A 19,491-nucleotide genomic window follows, 5' to 3' on the forward strand; every position below is an offset into this window, starting at 1 on the left:
CTTGATGTAGTGAGGCTATTAAAGATTTAAACTAAATTTTATTCATCCGCATTTCTGAAACAAATTGTCTTCAGGCTTGAATGTAAATAAGAATATTTTTAATCTTTTCAGACAGCACTGAAGTGGATAAAGAATAGAAGAAGTAGATATTGCTGCCTCTAGCTCTAAGTGCATCTGTGGTGGGAGATGGTCAGATGGTTGATGCTACTGTTAATTTCCCCAATCTGGATTGGAAACCTATTATAAACATCTTCTCTCCTTTTAGTTCTCAAATTGCAGGATTTGCAAACAGAGAACAGTGTCAGTTTTCACATGTGCATTGAAGACACCCAACTCCACCTCAGCATCACTTCTTTTGAATCCTTCAATGTTACTAAATTATAAGATTGTTTGTCTATCAGTACTGGATGAGCATAAATTTCCCCCAATTTAATGTTGGGAAGGCCAAAGCCAAGGTCTTTGGTTCCTGTTACAAACTCTGTCCCTAGGTACTGATTCCATCCTATCCTTGGCAACTGTCTAAGGCTGAACCAGACTGTCCATATTTTCAATGTTGTATTTGACCCAGAAATGAGCTTCTAACCACCTATCTGCACTGTTATTAAGACCATTTATTTCCAGTTCCATAACATTGCCTCGCTGCACCACTGCCTCAGCTCATCTTCTGCTGAAACTTTCATCCTTGCCTTTGTTACCTCTAGACTATTCCAACACACTCCACGCACATTCTACACTCCATAAACTTGAGGCAATCCAAAACTCTGCCCATGTCCTTACTCTTATTACATCCTGTTCAGCCATCACCCCTGTGCTCACTGATCTACATTGGCTCACTTTAAGCAACACCTCAATTTTTAAAATTCTGATCCTTGTTTTCAAATCCCTCCTTGGTCTCATGGCCCCTGCTACCCCAACCCCCATCTCTGCAATCTCCTCCAGCCCCACAACCCTCCAATATCTGCGCTGATCTCATTCTGAACTCTGGAGTATCATGATATTAATTGCTGTACCATTGCTGGCTATGCTTTCAGCTGCCTAGTTCCTCAGTTTGGAGTTTCCTCCCTAAGCTTCTGCACCTCTGTACATGTATTTCCTCCTGAGACACGCCTTAGAACCTACCTCTTTGACCAAATTTTTAACCATCTGTCCTAATACTGTCAGATGTAAAACATTATAACACTTAGCTAATTAAGTGCCTTGGGATGTTTTATTACATTAAAGGTGCTATATAAATACAAGTTGTTATTTTAATGTTAAAAGCATATCCCCAGAATAGCAAGTGGCAACATGCTAATCATTTAGTTGATCTTGGAAACCACTGCCATCTGCACAAAACCAATCTGCCCTCAGCACGATGAACTGCATGGTCATGTTATCTCTCACCTGAGATTCTACCCTGGTATTTTCTTCAAATTATACAAGCTTTTCTAGTAGTGTTCTTCCTCCCTGTTGTCTCATAATACTTGTAGTTGAGGATTTTGAGTTGCTCTTGTTAATCATGAAGTTTGTCATGCAGGGGAGGCAGCAGTACTTAGGCTAAGCAAGTAGGATATGAGATTACAATAGTATATTTATATTGAGAGTTCTGAGGGCCTTCCAGTCACAGTTCTTGTACTGGTTTAAAAGGAAAAGATGTTAGAGAAGTCATATTATGTATCCCAGTGTAGACTAAATGTTGGGGATGTATTGCCATATCCATTTTATAGAGGCTGGGTCAGGCCAAAATAACAGCCTTGAAGCTGGTACATAATTCAACACTGTGAAGGTCTTCACCACATCAAAGGACAATTTAGCTACATGACTATGGTGGATGTCAATTACAGATAGTTAGTAAGTCACTTTTTTGCTGTCAAAATTGGTGGTGATGAACCCCATGTGACTGGATGAATGACAAACATGGTGACTTTGGCTAATCTAGTCAGAACTTTTCGCTAGAAATCCTGAAAGACACTATACTAACATTTAATTAGTTCTACAACTTCAGGCAATGTGAATCATATTAGACATAACCAAACCTGGATTTCCAGCATCCGCAGTTTTTTTGTTTTTGTTTTTATCTCTGTTTCAAACATATCCTGACAATTACCTTTAAATAAATTTGCTTTAATTAACTTTACAGAAATACACTAGGAAACTCTCTCTTTCAGAAGACCCCTGAAATGTAATTTAGAAATGTTGAATCTCTGCCAGTCCAGAAAATATTAGGATGGTCATCATGTGAGGTTCAACCAACTGTACTGCTAGAGAAGAAACTATTAAGTTCTGGAACATGACCAAGTGTAAAATATTTCAGGCCAAATATTGCCATCTTCAGACCATTAGACACCGGCGTATGACTGAAGATGCACGTCGAGACCCTGTGAAAGTCCTGATACGTGGACCTATGTGGGAATTGCCCAAGAACTTTAAACTTCCAATAGGCAATTCCCCTGCTCCCTGGGAAACTGCATGAATGTCTCCAACTTTGAGCTACCCTGCCCGCTCGCCCACCCACCCAGTTGACCACTCACTTTCCCGTCCACTAGCATTAAATCTGGATCTTTAAATTTACCATACAGTAGCTATTGCTGCGAAAAGGGGGACTTGCCCTGTCTTCCCCCGACACTATTCTGCTCCAGTGGAGTTCTCCGAGGGATGTTGCACTGCATGTTTCTGTGAAAGCTGGGATCAGAAGACCCCATTAGAAATGTGCTGACGTATCACATTGGAGGAGTTTATGAGCGCAGCATCATTCCAGCGGCTTTCGTTGCCACTGCTCGGTAGATGCTGGCCAACAAAGTTACAGCCTGAAGAAGGCAACTTGCTCACTAAACCACTCTCTTACCACCAACTTTTCAACTGGACTTTTCTCCTTTTCCTATTTCTCTGTCTTTTCCCCATATCCTTTTATAGTTTTCCTTTTCTACGCCATTCATTTACATAGCACCTGTAACCTTTAAAAAAAGCCAAGGTGCTTCACAGATACACAATCAAATAGAAAGAGACACCAAGCCAAGTAAGGAGATAGAGGTGGGATGACCAAAGGCTTGGTCAAGTGGATGGGTTTTAAGAGAAGAGAGAGATGGTGAAGCAGAGGGGTTAGGGAGGGAATTCCAAAGCATGGGGCCCAGACAGCTGAAAGGACTGCCACCAGCGGAAGGCTGAGAAGGGTGAATGCACAAAATGCCAGTGTTGGAAGATAGTGTTTTTTTTGGGTGGGGGGGTGGTTAAGGAGGCATGTTTATAGAGGCATGTTTATAGGGCTGAAGAAAGTTAGAGGTGAAGAAGAGTGATAGGAATTTAAACGCAAGGATGAGAATTTTAAATTGGAAGCATGGGAGAACTGCAAGCCAATCTTACTGGGTCAATGGGTGAGCTGGACTTACTAGTAGAATTTTGAATGAGTTGGAAGTTTTTCTCTGGAGAATGAGTGACCAACCAAGTGAGCATTGGAATGGCCAAGTATGGAGGTGACAAAGGAATGGCATGAGTGTTACAGCAAAAGATGGGAAATGTTACAGAGATGTATGTAGGAAGTCTTTGTGATAGAGAGTATATGAGGTTGGAAGCTCCGCTTGGGTTGAATACAGTTGGACTCTGCATCTTTTTTATGCTGCTGCTACTTTATCTTTCTGCTGCCTTACTGCCTTTGGATATGCTGGCTGAGGGAGTGCAGCACAAGGTTAGTTGACAGAGGTGTGGTATCTGATGGCCGCCATTGGGATCAAATGGCCCAAGTTATCCTGGCGGCAGGGAGGAAGCAGGATGGCAATGCCAAATGAATGTGGCGAGAAGGTAATTTAACTTGTTTAGCATATCATTATCATACATTTATGTAGAACACTTTGCAATCAAGCTGTATCTTTCAAATTCAACATGAGGCACATGGGATCACAGGCCTTCAGGTCCCCAATTGTTTAAAGCTGGCAGTGAGCAGGTGAGTCAATCTGAGGGGAAGGTGAGCCACTTGGAACTGTCTTCCATAACTCTGCAGTCGTCTTGAGATAGGTGAGAGGAAGTTGTGGGTCACGGTGGGGGGTGGGCGGGAGGTCGAGGATCATTGTGGAGGGAGCACAGGATCACTGCAGAGAAGGAAAGGCAGGTTCAACTGGCTGCATGAGCTTGGCGAGGATAGAAGAAGTGCTTCGCTCACAGGCACCAGGTGTATTATCAAAGCCAGGAGGGCATACCATTGCCAGTCTGTGAATATTTGAGCCACCATGGACCTCATTCACCCAGTTTGCCTGGATTCCCAAGCGGAGGAGGAATGGTGCAGATGCATAAATAGCATAAGGACATTAGCATGGAATTCAGCCTGGGGCAGAACAAAATGCTGAGGAAGGTCAAGAGCAAGGAAACCAGGGGCCAGTCAGACGAAGGTCCATGTCGGATGCCCATCTCACATGAACTATCTTCAAATATTAGAGAGCCAATGCCAGCGAGGATTGCAGATGTCTCAGGAGGGCATCACAGACCTGTGTACTATGCTGCAGGACGACCTGCAGTCCCTGGACTCTTGAGGAACCCAATGCCTCTGGCTCTGAAAGTCACGCGTTCTGAAAATTCTATGCAAGCAGTTCCTTCCAGGATCTCCCAGGCAGCCGCTCATTACGTAATCAGTACCCTATTCAAAAGGGCTAGAGTATTTATGCACTACAGGACCAGCCCAAGAGAGCGAGGCGGATCTGTGGTCTTTGGGGTCTTTGCAAGCTTCCCACAAGTACAGGACGTGATCGATTGCACCCATGTGGCCATCTGGGTCATGTGACATTTATTAACTGGAAGGGTTCCACTCTATTAACATGTTACCACTGAAGACTTAAGTTTTAGGTGTATGTTCAGTTTCCAGGGACCATTCATAATGCCTACATACTATACCACTCTCAGATACCACAGCTCTTCAAGACCTCTGCATTCTTGCATGGTTAGATTCTAGGAGATGAGGGTTATCTACTCAACCTGGTTGATGACACTGGTGTGGAACCCTTGAATCTCAGCTGAGGAGCAGTATAACAAATGCCATGGGTCAACACAGACAAGAATTGAGCAGGTGATCGACTTGCTGAAGTTGAGTTCCACTGGCTGGACTGTTCCAGCGATGCTTTACACTCTGCACCTCAAAGGGTCTCCCAGATAATCGTCTGTGGTGCATTACACAACCTTGCACAGCAAAGGGGGAAGATATTGCAGACTGAAGACCTGGAGGAGCCACACGCCTCATCTGACAAAGAAGATGGGGAGAAGAGAGCAGTCAAGTCAGCAGTTTAAGGCTCCTGCACCAGCTTCAAAAGCAATAGGGAGACAGGCGAGGGAGGCCCGTGACTCCCGCATTCACAACCGATTTCAGCAGGCATGATGGCCTCTGCATCAGACCTCAATCCCACAACTTCCTCTACATCTCACCACAATCACTACTCACTAGTATCTGTCAACAAGCCCCTCTGTTTGTCATCCCAACCACAGAGAGGGCAATACTCTACCTTCATCCATACAAGTTTGCAAATGATTGTGTAAGTGTTCACACAGCTAACAAGGAGAAGACATTAACACCATACAACACAGGAATAAAGGAAACAACGCTCTTTAATTACACACTATGATGAACTATCACATAAAGTTAATTTGAGAGGATATGAGTCTATAGAGGAACTTAGGTTAAGGAATGGGCAAAAATTTGGGCAGGTGGCGTATAATATGGGAAAATGTGAACTTATCCACTCTGGCAGGAAGATTTAAAAAGTAGTATGTTATTTAATTGGAGAGAGTCAGCAGAATTCTTATGGGACAGAGGGATCTGGGTGTTCCAGAATCTCAAAATGTTAGTTATGTAGCTATAGCAAATGATTGGGAAGGTATATGGAATATTAGCATTTATTGCAAGGGTAAGAGTATAAAAATACATAAGTGTTGCTGCAGTTGTACAGGGCCTTAGAACGCATCTGGAGTACTGTGTACAGTTTCGGTGGTCTTACTTAAGAAAGGATATAATTACATTAGAAGCAGTTCAGAGAAGGTTCACTCGACTGATTCCTTGGATGAAGGGGTCCATCTTTTGAGAAAAGGTTGAGCAGGTTGGGCCTACACCCATTGGAATTTATAAGAATAAGAGGTGATCTTATTGAAACATATAAGATCCTGAGGGGACTTGACAGCGGGAATATTGACAGGATGTTTCCCCTTTTGGGGGAGTCTAGAACTAGGAGACACAGTTTACACATTAGGGGTCTCCCATTTAAGACCGAGATGAGGAGAAATCTTTTCTCCGAGGGTCAGTCGTCTGTGGAATTCTCTTTCCCAAGGAGCAGTAGAGACTGGGTCATTGAATATATTCAAGAGCCATGATCTTATCGAATGGGGGAGCAGGCTCGGGGGGCTGACTGGTTTATTCCGGCCCCTAATTTTTCTATTCTTGTGGACAGCCAGGAGGAAAACCTTCAGAGAGGTATCACTGAACTCGCCACCATTTGTCTGAGCAGAGCTACTTGCCTTGAGCCACCCTCTACGCTGTTGTCAGAACAAACAAGGATGAGGTTGGAGATCTGGAGAATTAGTGCAAAATGAAGCTAGAGAGCTGCTCAGGATGGTGATTCTTCGCTGCCTCTGCAAAAAACAGTGCTGCTGGCTTGTAGGCTATTTTATCATTGGAACAGGTCCGGGTACAGTTTAAAAATGGTATCTGGACCCCTGACCCCATCAGCTGTGCCAACTCAATATTTTTGTTCCTGCCTCTGCCACATTATTTGGCCAAGCCCCACATCTCTTCTGGATTAATGTGGTCGTCCAGCCATTCCTGCTGCTAGTGGCAATGCTGCCCACTTTTGGCTCTGTGCCAGGACTGCTAAATTCTGTCCTTTCTCTTCCAGGGCCTCCATGAGGTGAATCCCTTGTATGGCAAAGTTATGCAGCACCACTACTATCCTTAACCATCAAATTGAACTATATTGCAGGCAATCCCCAAACCAATCCTGGGATCTGAAGCAAGTTTTTATCATGCTTTATGATAATTCTGAGGGCACTGTCAAGCAACAGCAATTTCCAGAGCTGCGAACCTTGACCCATTGTGGCTCTTCCTAATACAACTTGCTGGCTCCGTGTGGTGTAACGTTCTGCAATATTTCTATCACTGCCTCGGGCTCTAGGAATTTTGAGACCTAATTATAGTGATGCTCAGCTGGCCTCCTGGGAAAGCACAGAGATAACAGCTGTGGCTCAATGGTAAGTGTACAAGCAATATTGTAGAGGGATTCAGAAATGGAATTTTAAAAATCATCCAGCCCAAAAAATGCTTGACCAAAACAATTTTAGTGATCTCTGTTGGAACCGTAATGGATGTGGAAAGGATTGGTGATTAGCTGTGACAATTCCAGTGATAAAATAGCCTGCCAACTGTGTGACTTCTCATACATGAACAGTAACCATATGGGTTAAGTACTGTATTTCTGCTTTCAGGAACTTGGGGAAAACATTTGGGTGGGTAGAATTTTAAGCAGTATCTATTTTTAAAAGTAATTTTAAAATAATTAATCAATGAAGATTGAGTGATATTTAGGACGAATGTATGCACTGTTCATCGCTATCTCTAGTGTTTGTGGAAACTGAGAGATCTTGCAGTGCAGTGCCTTGAGTTGGTTTTGCATTAGTTTTCACAGAATTGTTACAGCACAGAAGGAGGCTATTCATCCCATCATGACTGCACCTGCTGTCCAAATGAGCAGTGCATCTCATGCCATTCCCCTGACCTTCTCCACACAACCCTGCACGTTCTTCCTTTTCAGATAATCTAATTCCCTCCTGAATGTCTTGATGGAACCTGCCTCTACCAAACTTTCAGTGCATTCCAGATCTTAAGCACTTGCTGCAGAGAAAAAGTTTCTCTTCATGTCTCCTTCTTTTGTGCCCTCTCATGCTTGATCCGACCACCAAGGGGAACAGGTAATTCTGTTTTTGTTTTGGATTTCCAGCATCCGCAGTTTTTTTGTTTTTATATAAGGGGAACAGTTTCTCTCTATCCACTCTCTCCAAACCACTCATGATTTTGAATACAAATCTCTTCTCAACCTTCTCTTTTCCAAGGAAAATAGCCCCAACTCCTCCACTTTATCTACATAACTGAAGTTTCTCATCCCTGTAACCATTCTCCTGAATCTTTTCTGCACTCTCTTTCTCTAATACGTTCATATCTTTCCTAAAGTGTGGTGCCCAGAATTGGACACTACTCCATTTGAGGCCTAACTAGTGTTTTATACAAGTTTAACATAACCTCCTTGCTCTTGTACTCCACACCCTTAATAAAGAATAGGATGCTGTATGCTTTATTAACCTGCCCTGCCACCTTCAATGACTTATGCACCTATACACCCAGGTCCTTCTGCACCTGCTACCCCTTTAGAATTATACCCTTTATTTTATAATGTCTCTCTGTGAAAGAAATCACTTCACATTTATTTGCATTGAATTTCATCTGCCACTTGTCTGCTTATTACACCAACCAGTATATGTCCTTTTTAAGATCTATACTATCCTCCTCACGGTTAACAATGCTTCCAAGTTTCGTATCATCTGCAAATTTTGAAATTGTGCCTTGTACATAAAGGTCTAAGTCATTAATATATATATATGAGGAAGCACGGGGGTCCCAACACCAATACCTCTAATTTCCTTGCAAATTTGTTCCACTACATTGTTCCCACTAGGTGGCCTATAGACTACTCCAAGCAATGTAATTGTACCTTTTTTACCTTGGCTCTAGCTAAATATACTCTGTCCTTGATCCCTGAGAGACATCCTCTCTCTCCAGCACTGCAGTGTTCTTAGTCAATACTGCCATCCTTTCCCCTCTTCCTCCTTTCCTATCTTTCCTGAATACCTTGCATCTAGGAATATTTAGTACCCCAGCCTGTCCTCCTTTGAGCCAGGTCTCTGTTATAGCCGCTATATCATATTTCCACAAGGCAATCTGTGGTTGTAACTCACCAGTCTTATTTTCACACTCATGCATTCACATACATACACACACAGTAACCCCAATTTAGACTTTGTTATTTCCTCCCTTACTGTGAACCCAGCTTATTTTTTCCTACTCTAGTGCTATCTATCTCTCCCAGTATTCTGTGCACCTTTGATATTACCTCTTGATCCCCACACCCCTGCCAAGTAAGTTTAAACCCTTCCCAATAGCACGAGCAAATCCCCCATCAGGAACTCTGTCCCAGCTGTGTATAAGTGCAACCCGTCCAGCCTGTACAGGTAAAGGCAAAATACTGCGGATGCTGGAAATCTGAAACAAAAACAAAAAGTGCTGGAAAAACTCAGCAGGTCTGACACCATTTGTGGAGAGAAAGACAGAGTTAATGTTTCAAGTCCATATGACTGTTCTGAAGAAGTCATATGGACTTGGAACGTTAACTCTGTCTTTCTCTCCACAGATGCTGTCGGACCTGAGTTCCTCCAGCCTGCACAGGTCCCAGCTCCCCCCCAGAACCAGTCCCAGTGCCCAAGGAATCTAGAGCCCTCCTTCCTGTACCATCTATTCAGCTACACGTTCATTTGCTTTATCCTCCTATTTTTATATTTGCAAATGATAGTGGGAGTAATCTGGAGATTATTACTTTTGTAAATTTCCTACCTAGCTCCCTAAATTCTGACTGCTAGACCAGATCCCTCTTTCTGCTTATATCATTCATACCAATGTGGACTATGACGGCTGGCTGTTTACAACCCCCCGCTTCAGGGTGCCCTGCAGCCGTTTAGTGACACCCTTGTTTTTGGGACAAGGAAGGCAACACACCATCCTGGATTCACGTCTGTGGCAGCAGACACACCTGTCTACTCTGCTAACTATTGAATCTCATGTCACTATTGTTCTTCCAGTTTTCTTTGTGCTCCCCTGTATGTTTGAACTACCTGTGGTGCCATGGACTGCAATCTCCAGGGCCAGGATCTTTAGGGCGGGGGGGCGGGGCCCACTCACCGACACATAAAATGACGCAGGATGACACCGGGCAGAACTCCCGATGTCACCCTGCGTTATTTCAATTTTCAGGTCGGCGGGGGCGCAGCCGAATCAGCTGTGCACCCACCTGTCCAATCTTAAGGTTGGCAGGCAGACCAGGAGCTCTGGCGGGCTTCAGAAAAAGCATGAAATCTCATCCACGGGCAGGATTAGGTTTCATGAGGGTTTTTAAAAAATTTAATAAAGGTTAGAGTTAAAGTGATGGACATGTCCCAACTCGTGACAGTGTCACATGAGGGGACATGTCAGGGAAATTTTGTTTCAGCTCCTTGACCATTTTTAAATTTGGCGCCGATCTCCCTGAGGCAGCACTCTTGGCTGAGAGAATCCACCCCCACCCGCACAGGGAGCGCATAGCGCTTCTTGGTGGATGTCACGCAGATGACGTCCCCAGATGAACCATCACTCATCAGTGTTTAGAACTGAGTATTAGTTGGAGAGTGGAACGCACTCGGGGAACTCCTGCACTACCGGCCTGCTTCTTGTCTATCTGGTGGTCACCCATTCCCTCTCTTCCTGCATACTGTTAAGCTGCAGGGTGACCACAATGATAAACATGCTATCCACAAAGCTCTCAATCTCTCAGGTGTATCGCAGTGATGCCAGCTGCTGCTCAACCACTGAAACCTGGAGCTCAAAGTGCTGCAACTGATGACACTTCCTGCATAAATGGTTATCCAGGACATGGGAAGCATCCTGGAGTTCCGACATAGCACAGGATGTGCGCTCTTGAGGTTGGAGCAGCCCTGCCATTAATATTAAATAATAAACCTTGCTACTAATAATAAACCTTAGAACCTAACATACTTTACTGCTGCCAGTACACCTTAGCACCATTAATAAATTTAGCTATTACTATAGTAATCCAATTTAAATTCTTAACTTCCCAGCTCCTAATTTGAAACTAGTACCTGCGTTTCAATAGGAAAGAGAAAAATACTCACCAACCAATCAGTTACCTGGTTTCGTGTCATGCCACACTTTGATTTGGAGTCCTCCTGCTGGTCTCGCAGTGACTCTGTCACACTCTGCCACTCCTTTTATCCCCACTGTGCTCTCATCTGTCCCGCTGGTCTCTGTGACACACTCATGGGCTCTCTCCACCGCTCCTTTTATCTCCGCTGTGCTTCCTCCTCTCCTGCTGGTCTCACAATGACTCTCTCATACTCTCTGCCACTCCTTTTATCTCCGCTTCTCTGACTGGTCTCGCTCCTTTTATTCCCGATATGCTTCCACCTCTCCCACTGGTCTCGCAGTGAGTCTCTCTCCACCTTTTGTCCCAGTTGTGCTCTTGCCTTTCCCATTGGTCTCAGTGATTCTCTTGCTCTCTCTCCACTGCTCCTTTTATCCCCATTGTGCTCTCACCTCTCCTGCTGGTCTCACAGTGACTTTCTATGTTGGATGATAGCATGTGAGTCATTTCAGAGAGGGAGGAAATGTCATTCCTGCTCTTAGGTGAACATGATATAAACTTCCAGGACTGTCACTGACCTCATCTCCTCTGGGGATCTCCCTCCCACAGCTTCCAACCTGATAGTCGCCCAACCTCGGACGGCCCGCTTCTATCTCCTACCCAAAATCCACAAACAGAACTGCACTGGTAGACCGATCGTCTCAGCTTGCTCCTGCCCCACAGAACTCATTTCTCGTTATCTTGACTCCCTTCTCTCTCCCCTTGTCCAGTCCCTTCCCACCTACATCCGTGATTCCTCTGACACCTTACGTCACATCAACAATTTCCAGTTCCCTGGCCGCAACCGCTTCCTCTTCACCATGGACGTCCAATCCCTCTACACCTCCATCCCCCACCAGGATGGTCTGAGGGCCCTTAGCTTCTCCCTCGAACAGAGGCCCGAACAATCCCCATCCACCACTACTCTCCTCCGTCTGGCTGAACTTGTTCTCACGCTGAACAATTTCTCCTTCAACTCCTCTCACTTCCTCCAAATAAAAGGTGTGGCTATGGGTACCCGCATGGGCCCCAGCTATGCCTGTCTCTTTATGGGGTATGTGGAACATTCCTTGTTGCAGTCCTACTCCGGCCCCCTTCCACAACTCTTTCTCCGGTACATCGATGATTACTTCGGAGCCGCTTCATGCTCTCATCGGGACTTGGAAAAATTTATTAATTTTGCTTCCAATCTCCACCCCTCCATCATTTTCACGTGGTCCATCTCTGACACTTCCCTTCCCTTCCTTGACCTCTCTGTCTCAATCTCTGGTGATAGACTGTCCACCAATATCCATTACAAACCCACTGACTCCCACAGCTATCTCGACTACAGCTCCTCACACCCCGCTTCCTGTAAGGACTCCATCCCATTCTCTCAGTTCCTTCGCCTCTGTCGCATCTGTTCCGATGATGCTACATTCAAAAACAGTTCCTCTGACATGTCCTCCTTCTTCCTTAACCGAGGTTTTCCACCCACGGTCGTTGACAGGGCCCTCAGCCGTGTCCGGCCCATCTCCCGCGCATCCGCCCTCACGCCTTCTCCTCCCTCCCAGAAACATGATAGGGTCCCCCTTGTCCTCACTTATCACCCCACCAGCCTCCGCATTCAAAGGATCATCCTCCGCCATTTCCGCCAACTCCAGCATGATGCCACCACCAAACACATCTTCCCTTCACCCCCCTTATCGGCATTCCGTAGGGATCGCTCCCTCCGGGACACCCTGGTCCACTCCTCCATCACCCCCTACTCCTCAACCCCCTCCTATGGCACAACCCCATGCCCACGCAAAAGATGCAACACCTGCCCCTTCACTTCCTCTCTCCTCACCGTCCAAGGACCCAAACACTCCTTTCAAGTGAAGCAGCATTTCACTTGCATTTCCCCCAACTTAGTCTACTGCATTCGTTGCTCCCAATGTGGTCTCCTCTACATTGGAGAGACCAAACGTAAACTGGGCGACCGCTTTGCAGAACACCTGCGGTCTGTCCGCAAGAATGACCCAAACCTCCCTGTCGCTTGCCATTTTAACACTCCACCCTGCTCTCTTGCCCACATGTCTGTCCTTGGCTTGCTGCATTGTTCCAGTGAAGCCCAACGCAAACTGGAGGAACAACACCTCATCTTCCGACTAGGGACTTTACAGCCTTCCGGACTGAATATTGAATTCAACAACTTTAGGTCGTGAGCTCCCTCCCCCATCCCCACCCCCTTTCTGTTTCCCCCTTCCCTTTTTTTTTTCCAATAAATTATAAAGATTTTCCTTTTCCCACCTATTTCCATTATATAAAAAAAAACCCCACTAGAGCTATACCTTGAGTGCCCCACCATCCATTCTTAATTAGCACATTCATTTAGATAATATCACCAAATTTAACTTTAACACCTATGCGTTCTATTGTACTATTGTCGTTGACATCTTTTGATGATCTGCTTCTATCACTGACAAAAACAGAATTACCTGGAAAAACTCAGCAGGTCTGGCAGCATCGGCGGAGAAGAAAAGAGTTGACGTTTCGAGTCCTCATGACCCTTCGACAGAACTTGAGTTCGAGTCCAGGAAAGAGCTGAAATATAAGCTGGTTTAAAGTGTGTGTGTGGGGGGCAGAGAGGTGGAGGGGGGGGGGGTGTGGTTGTAGGGACAAACAAGCAGTGATAGAAGCAGATCATCAAAAGATCCCCACCCCCTTTCTGTTTCCCCCTTCCTTTTTTTTCCAATAAATTATAAAGATTTTCCTTTTCCCACCTATTTCCATTATAAAAAAAACCCCACTAGAGCTATACCTTGAGTGCCCTACCATCCATTCTTAATTAGCACATTCGTTTAGATAATATCACCAACTTTTAACTTTAACACCTATGTGTTCTATTGTACTATTGTCGTTGACATCTTTTGATGATCTGCTTCTATCACTGCTTGTTTGTCCCTACAACCACACCGCCCCCCCCTCCACCTCTCTGTCTCTCTATCTCTCCGCCCCCCACACACACATTTAAACCAGCTTATATTTCAACTCTTTCCTGGACTCGAACTCAAGTTCTGTCGAAGGGTCATGAGGACTCGAAACGTCAACTCTTTTCTTCTCCGCCGATGCTGCCAGACCTGCTGAGTTTTTCCAGGTAATTCTGTTTTTCTTTTATGATATAAACTTCCTCTGACAGTGTGGCCTCCTTAATGACTATAAACCTACAGCTCTCCATAGACATGTTGCTCCCTCGGGTGGAGGGAAAAAAAATCATAAGTAGGGGGGGAAGGAATGTTGATTTTAGAATGGTATTATTCATTAGATTAAAATTAAACAGAACATGCTTCCTTTTACCAAATTACTAAGAAAACTGAAAAACCATTTTTGTTTTTTTTTGCAGGAGCATTCCCACCTCCCAATGGTCAAACAACAGCAACTTCCAGAGCTATGACCCTTGACCCACTGTGGCTCTTCCTAATACAACTAATGGGATTTCTTTCTGGCTACATGTGGTATAACGTTCTGCAGTGTTTGTATCACTGCCTGGGGCTCTAGGAATTACGAGAACTAAAACATTGAATTAGGACTTGAACCCAAGCACGTGTGTCAGTGTCCATGTGTGAATGTAAATGTTTCTTGAAGGATGATAAAAAAAGAGAAGGATGGATTGGTTGCCTGTCATTTTTCGTCCAAGATTTTTAGACTCAAATTTAAAATATTAATCCAGATCATCAAGTCTACAACCTGGTGTTTTACATGTTTACATGGTCCTTAAAAAACCCTCACTGTTCAATTATGCTGCATATCTACGATATCCTCTTTGAGAGAAAAAAGTTGGAGAATACTTTGTTATTGCAGTAAAAACCATACCATCACTTCCTATTGCTTCAGGAGGCAACATTGCCAACAGACAAGACTGTCAGGAGAAAGCCCATATCTCCTATCTTTCCCATATTAAAATAATCCAGATGAGAAACTTGTCAGTGCTGCCACTGTTTTATATATTATTGGTAGTGAGAAGTGTTTGATTCCCTTAGCAGTTATTGAATATACTTTGGTTTATGATTGATTAAAAGGCTACTGGTCTAAAGCAACTGAAATTCTAGTGATCACAGGTCATTAATTGTGACATTTTGACACTTCAATAGTTACAGATAAAATAGTTACAAAAGTTGAAAAAACATGCTTCATTCTAGTTCTAGTATAAATGATATATTTTGAAATGACCAAATAAAGTGATGCAGCCAATCATGTAGTGTCTTACAGTTAGTAAGAAGCTGCTAGTTGTAGTTAGTTCAGGACAATTACAGCGCTGCTGTTGCAGAATAGACAGGCTGTCAGCACAGAAAATATTTGTTATAAAAGGCTTCATAAATGGACTAGAAACAGCAAAAAAAATTGGTTTACAATTTAGTTTAAAGTACAGGACATCTGAGTAACTTTTACTCTGCTGCTTCATTGAACTCACTGATTTTGGCTGCATCTTTTAACGTACACATTCTACCGTTTAGTTGAATTATGTAGATGTTACTGAGGATTAAGTGAATTGATGCAGATGATTTTTAATCTTGATCCATAAATCTGTTGAGTCTAAAGTTTTTATGGTTGTTCTAATTTGATGCTTAGAAATCATTACTTTTTCAAAAGATAAAAAAGGCTTGTGTCCTGATTCATCTCTTGAACTTCAATGTTTCATTTCAGTTAATGGGCAGGTAGCCTAGGCGTTAAGATGAATATTTGAATGCCTGACACTGGATTCTGCCGCCCACTTAGAGACCAGTTCGATTGTTCTTCGGCCATTAGGATGAGCAAAATGGCTCACCTTAGGAAAAGGGAAAATGCATTATTTTGTATTCTAGTGTTTTGGGACTGAAGGTAGACACACTGGTTTATTTATGACTTAGAATATGATGTGTGTCTTAAATCAAAATATTCCAGGTAAAAAACAAATGATGTAAAGCATTAAAACATCTTAAATTGGTGTTTTTTTCCCTGCAATCAGAAATGAGGGAAATGCATTTGCAAAAGTCCTCCTTCCTGTTTAGGTGTTTTAGGAGCTTTAGAGATGTCAGTGCTCACCTATGTTGCTGGGAGCATATGTGGTGGCCTATTGCACTATGTTCCGTTTGTATATCTACCCTTTCCCTGCAACAAGTGTGCACCCAGTTGGTCAAGCATTGTACTATATTGGCAGAAATGTTGTGAAGCCGTTGATAGTTCTTTGTGTTCTTTACTGCAGCAGTGGATACCATGGAGGTGACAGCTATTGAAAAGACAATTGCCCTATTTTTATTAGCCAGCAATTTTAAAGTACTATTTGATAACCAGTCAGCATGTAGTTGTAAATGAGCATGCATTATGAAATAAAATATTTAACAGAGGAGTTTGGGACCCCTGAATGGAAACTACTCAAACAGTTGTACCTTTGAAACCAGAAGTTACAATAACTTAAAACACAGCAAGATGGGAGGAAGAGAGAGCTAGCTAATTAAGTGTGATATAGAATAGTAGAAAAATTATAGGATCTACATACAGCAGATGGTAATTTTCTTTTGCAGAAATCATAAAAATCTGTGACAAAATGATGTATTCACTCTTTTACTCTCGCCTCCAATCCCTGCCTTGCCCTCTGTAAGGAGACAACTCTGAACTGCATAACCTTTAGTTTAAGCACTGTGTGAAACACCAGCTGGATCTTGGTTACACTGAATTATTGAAAATTGAATTGGCTGGTCTGAGTGTATTGCACCTTTTAAAGAATGACCTTTTTGTGTACTCCGTTTCGGTGTTAATTATTGTTACTTTGACTAGTCTGAAATCCTCATTTCTTTCAATTGGGTAGCAAGGTGCTACAGCAAAGTCACAGTAGGAGACTACAGATATCAAAGTAATGATAAATTAGTTGCTGAGACCTGCTACATGCCACAAGGCAGTAATGTACTTTTGCTTTTGTAATTTTGGGACTGTCAACACATGTTAAAATAGTAATTTCAAGGAGTCTAACTTGTTGAATAATTCTTTATTAAGTCATTGTATATAAGGTACGAGGCTCCAACACATTTGGCTTTTGTTTTTGAATTGCATTTAATATTACATGACTTGAGATTGTCTGCTTTAAAATGTCTGTATTTCTGCTTTAAGAAGTAGAAAAAATGTTCAAATTGCTTGTTTGATACATCAGTGTCCCAATGATTGGCATATCTAGGTTTTAATTTAGAATAAACATAACTATATTTTTGCCATTTTTAGGAGCACCTCAATGGAGTTACACTGGCACTAATCTTAGACATGCCGGTTTCTCAGTAACAAGACCAGTGTAACATAAAACAATAATACAATTCTTATGGGGAGAACCAATAATTATGGAGGGCAGAAACAAGCCTGACACCTCACCTAGATCACCCTCTGGATTAATCTCTTTCCTTTATATGGCAAGCCCCACATCATTTGCAAATCAATCATTCAACTCACTCCAGCCTTCAAAGTTTCAGTCATCCTGTGTTGGCTAATATAGATCATAGAGCTACTGTTCAATTTCAAAGTGTAAAAATGAGCTTTAGATTTGACTAAACATAACTTGCTGTCCTTTCCCACCACAACCCCAATTCTATAGTCATATTCTCTGGAACTAAAATAGAGCAACAAAAAATTACGTCACATTATTTAGTGTGACTGAGCTCATCCTTCATGTCTTTTAGCTGCAGGGGCTCCTGTCCTGAGTTGGTTTACACACTGCATCAGCTTTCTGGGGTCCATGTTCTTGCCTAGCTTCTGGGTACCTTGCAACTCACAACTGCGATCCATATGCCATCCCTCCCTGCAACACCTATACCAGGATGACTGTAATTGCCTCAATATTGACTCTTAAAGTTACTCAAAACATGCAACCTGGAAGCATGTAGAACCAACACAAATATATGTTATATGGGTTAAAATGTAAGATAATGGGATTTTTATAGAAATAAATCTGGCTACAGTATTTCCTTTAGGAGAATCATTTGGACGTCTGCAGTTATAATAAAAATGATATACATTTCCATCTACATAGATAAATTTTAACCCTTCTGAATTTTACTGAATATCAGCTACTCACCAATCCATCTGTTTTCTTCTCTGGCTTGGGTTAAAATATGGAGGTGGGTGTACAGCTGAAAGAGATTGGAATTTACCTACAAGACAAGCCAGAGAAGTTAATTTTTATGGGGGAGCTGTAAAAAAAAAAAAGAGGAAATTAGTCTTTGTTCTTCTGATGTGTTATTTACTATGTACTTTTTCCAGTTTTGATTTTATACAGTGACATTGATCTCCACAGAAATGTGGAGAATCCTATTATTTCACATTTATACTTTCATTGAAGTCGTGGAAGTGGTAGAGAAAACAAAGTATTGGATGTAACAGCCCCCCCACCCCCCAATTTTTCTTGAAGAATATTTACTCCCCTTGCTCCCCAGCAACTTGTAGAATCCATCTTTCAGGATATATCTGTTTTTGCTGAAATAATGCTGCCAGTTCACGGTATTTTTCTTGTAAAATATTTCATGTTCTGAATGTTAATCTTTTGTGTGAAGAAATTAAAAATTCCTGTAAAAGTCCCACATTAATGGATGAACAAAGATAAGACTCCATATCCAGGCATGTAGCAATTCAACGGGAAGCATTCAAAACCATAGATGGGAATACTTCTTGAGCTGGCTTGCTAAATCTAAATCTGCTGTTTGTTTTCCAGAGAGTCTAATGGAGGAGTTTGCAAAAAAGAGTTTATGCTACAAATCTGAAACAAATGAATTTTAAATATTGCTGTTTATTTTCTATGAGTCCTGCATAAATATAGTTGACAAGTGTGTTTGAATTTTACTCTTGCCACTTTCTTTTAAAACATGCTGTTTACAATGTTTTTAATCTTAACTAGTACATAAGTCCTCGACCAGGTTACTGTCGATGTCAAACTGCAAAAACTCTTGATAATCTTTGTACCTAATTGTATTCATTGTTTTACAACTATTGTATACTAAAATATGCACAGAAGGGATATTAATAAAATATATTAAAAATGTATTGATATGAATACTACTTCACCATTTCTAAAAACAAGAACTTTTCAAGCCTGCCATGTTGTTTATATACTCTAATGAGGAAATAGTTTCATATCTAGGTGTTCTAGGTTGCATGTTGCTGTGTACAGTAATATGTACGTGACAGAATGTTGGTCCGTTCAATGCAGAGATCGATATTTTTAAATTTTATTCTCTCCAACTCCACTATTCCAGGGAAAAGCTGTAGAATGAATCAATGTAGCCATATCCATACTTGCTAGTTCGATCAAAATCAATAAATTTTTTACCTCAGGACAAAAGACAGTTGTAGTTCATTCTCTGATTATGTATTAACCTGTCTTGAAGAATTAATTGATTTACAACATTTATGTTATAGATACAGATGTAATTTCATTAGAAGAATCTGGGAGACCATTTCAACTTAATTAAACCTACGATTATCATTAAGGTAGAAAAAGACAATTTTTATTAACTTTGTGTTCATTCATATGTATAACTGGAGGGAAATCATTCTGCATCTCTTCCCACAG

At 42.3% G+C, this 19,491-nt stretch overlaps 2 protein-coding genes across 9 annotated transcripts in view; both read left to right on the forward strand.

Moving 5' to 3' along the window:
• The window catches only part of lpgat1 (lysophosphatidylglycerol acyltransferase 1), a 183,112-nt gene that overhangs the window by 111,784 nt on the left and 51,837 nt on the right, over nt 1-19,491 (forward strand). For 7 of the 8 annotated variants that reach the window (XM_041213773.1, XM_041213815.1, XM_041213772.1 and 4 more), the window contains one exon: nt 14,308-18,962. The exons of the other annotated variant lie outside the window; for it this stretch is intronic. In XM_041213773.1, the coding sequence (XP_041069707.1) occupies nt 14,308-14,462 (155 nt within the window). In that variant the 3' untranslated portion in view covers nt 14,463-18,962. Of the gene's footprint in view, nt 1-14,307; nt 18,963-19,491 lie in introns of those variants that run through there. 8 annotated transcript variants of the gene reach the window in all.
• Nucleotides 1-19,491, forward strand: part of dtl (denticleless E3 ubiquitin protein ligase homolog (Drosophila)) — a 168,827-nt gene that overhangs the window by 35,298 nt on the left and 114,038 nt on the right. The window lies entirely within an intron of this gene.

This window comes from Carcharodon carcharias, chromosome 2 (genome assembly GCF_017639515.1).
Source record: "Carcharodon carcharias isolate sCarCar2 chromosome 2, sCarCar2.pri, whole genome shotgun sequence".
NCBI classification, from domain to species: Eukaryota; Metazoa; Chordata; class Chondrichthyes; order Lamniformes; family Lamnidae; genus Carcharodon; species Carcharodon carcharias.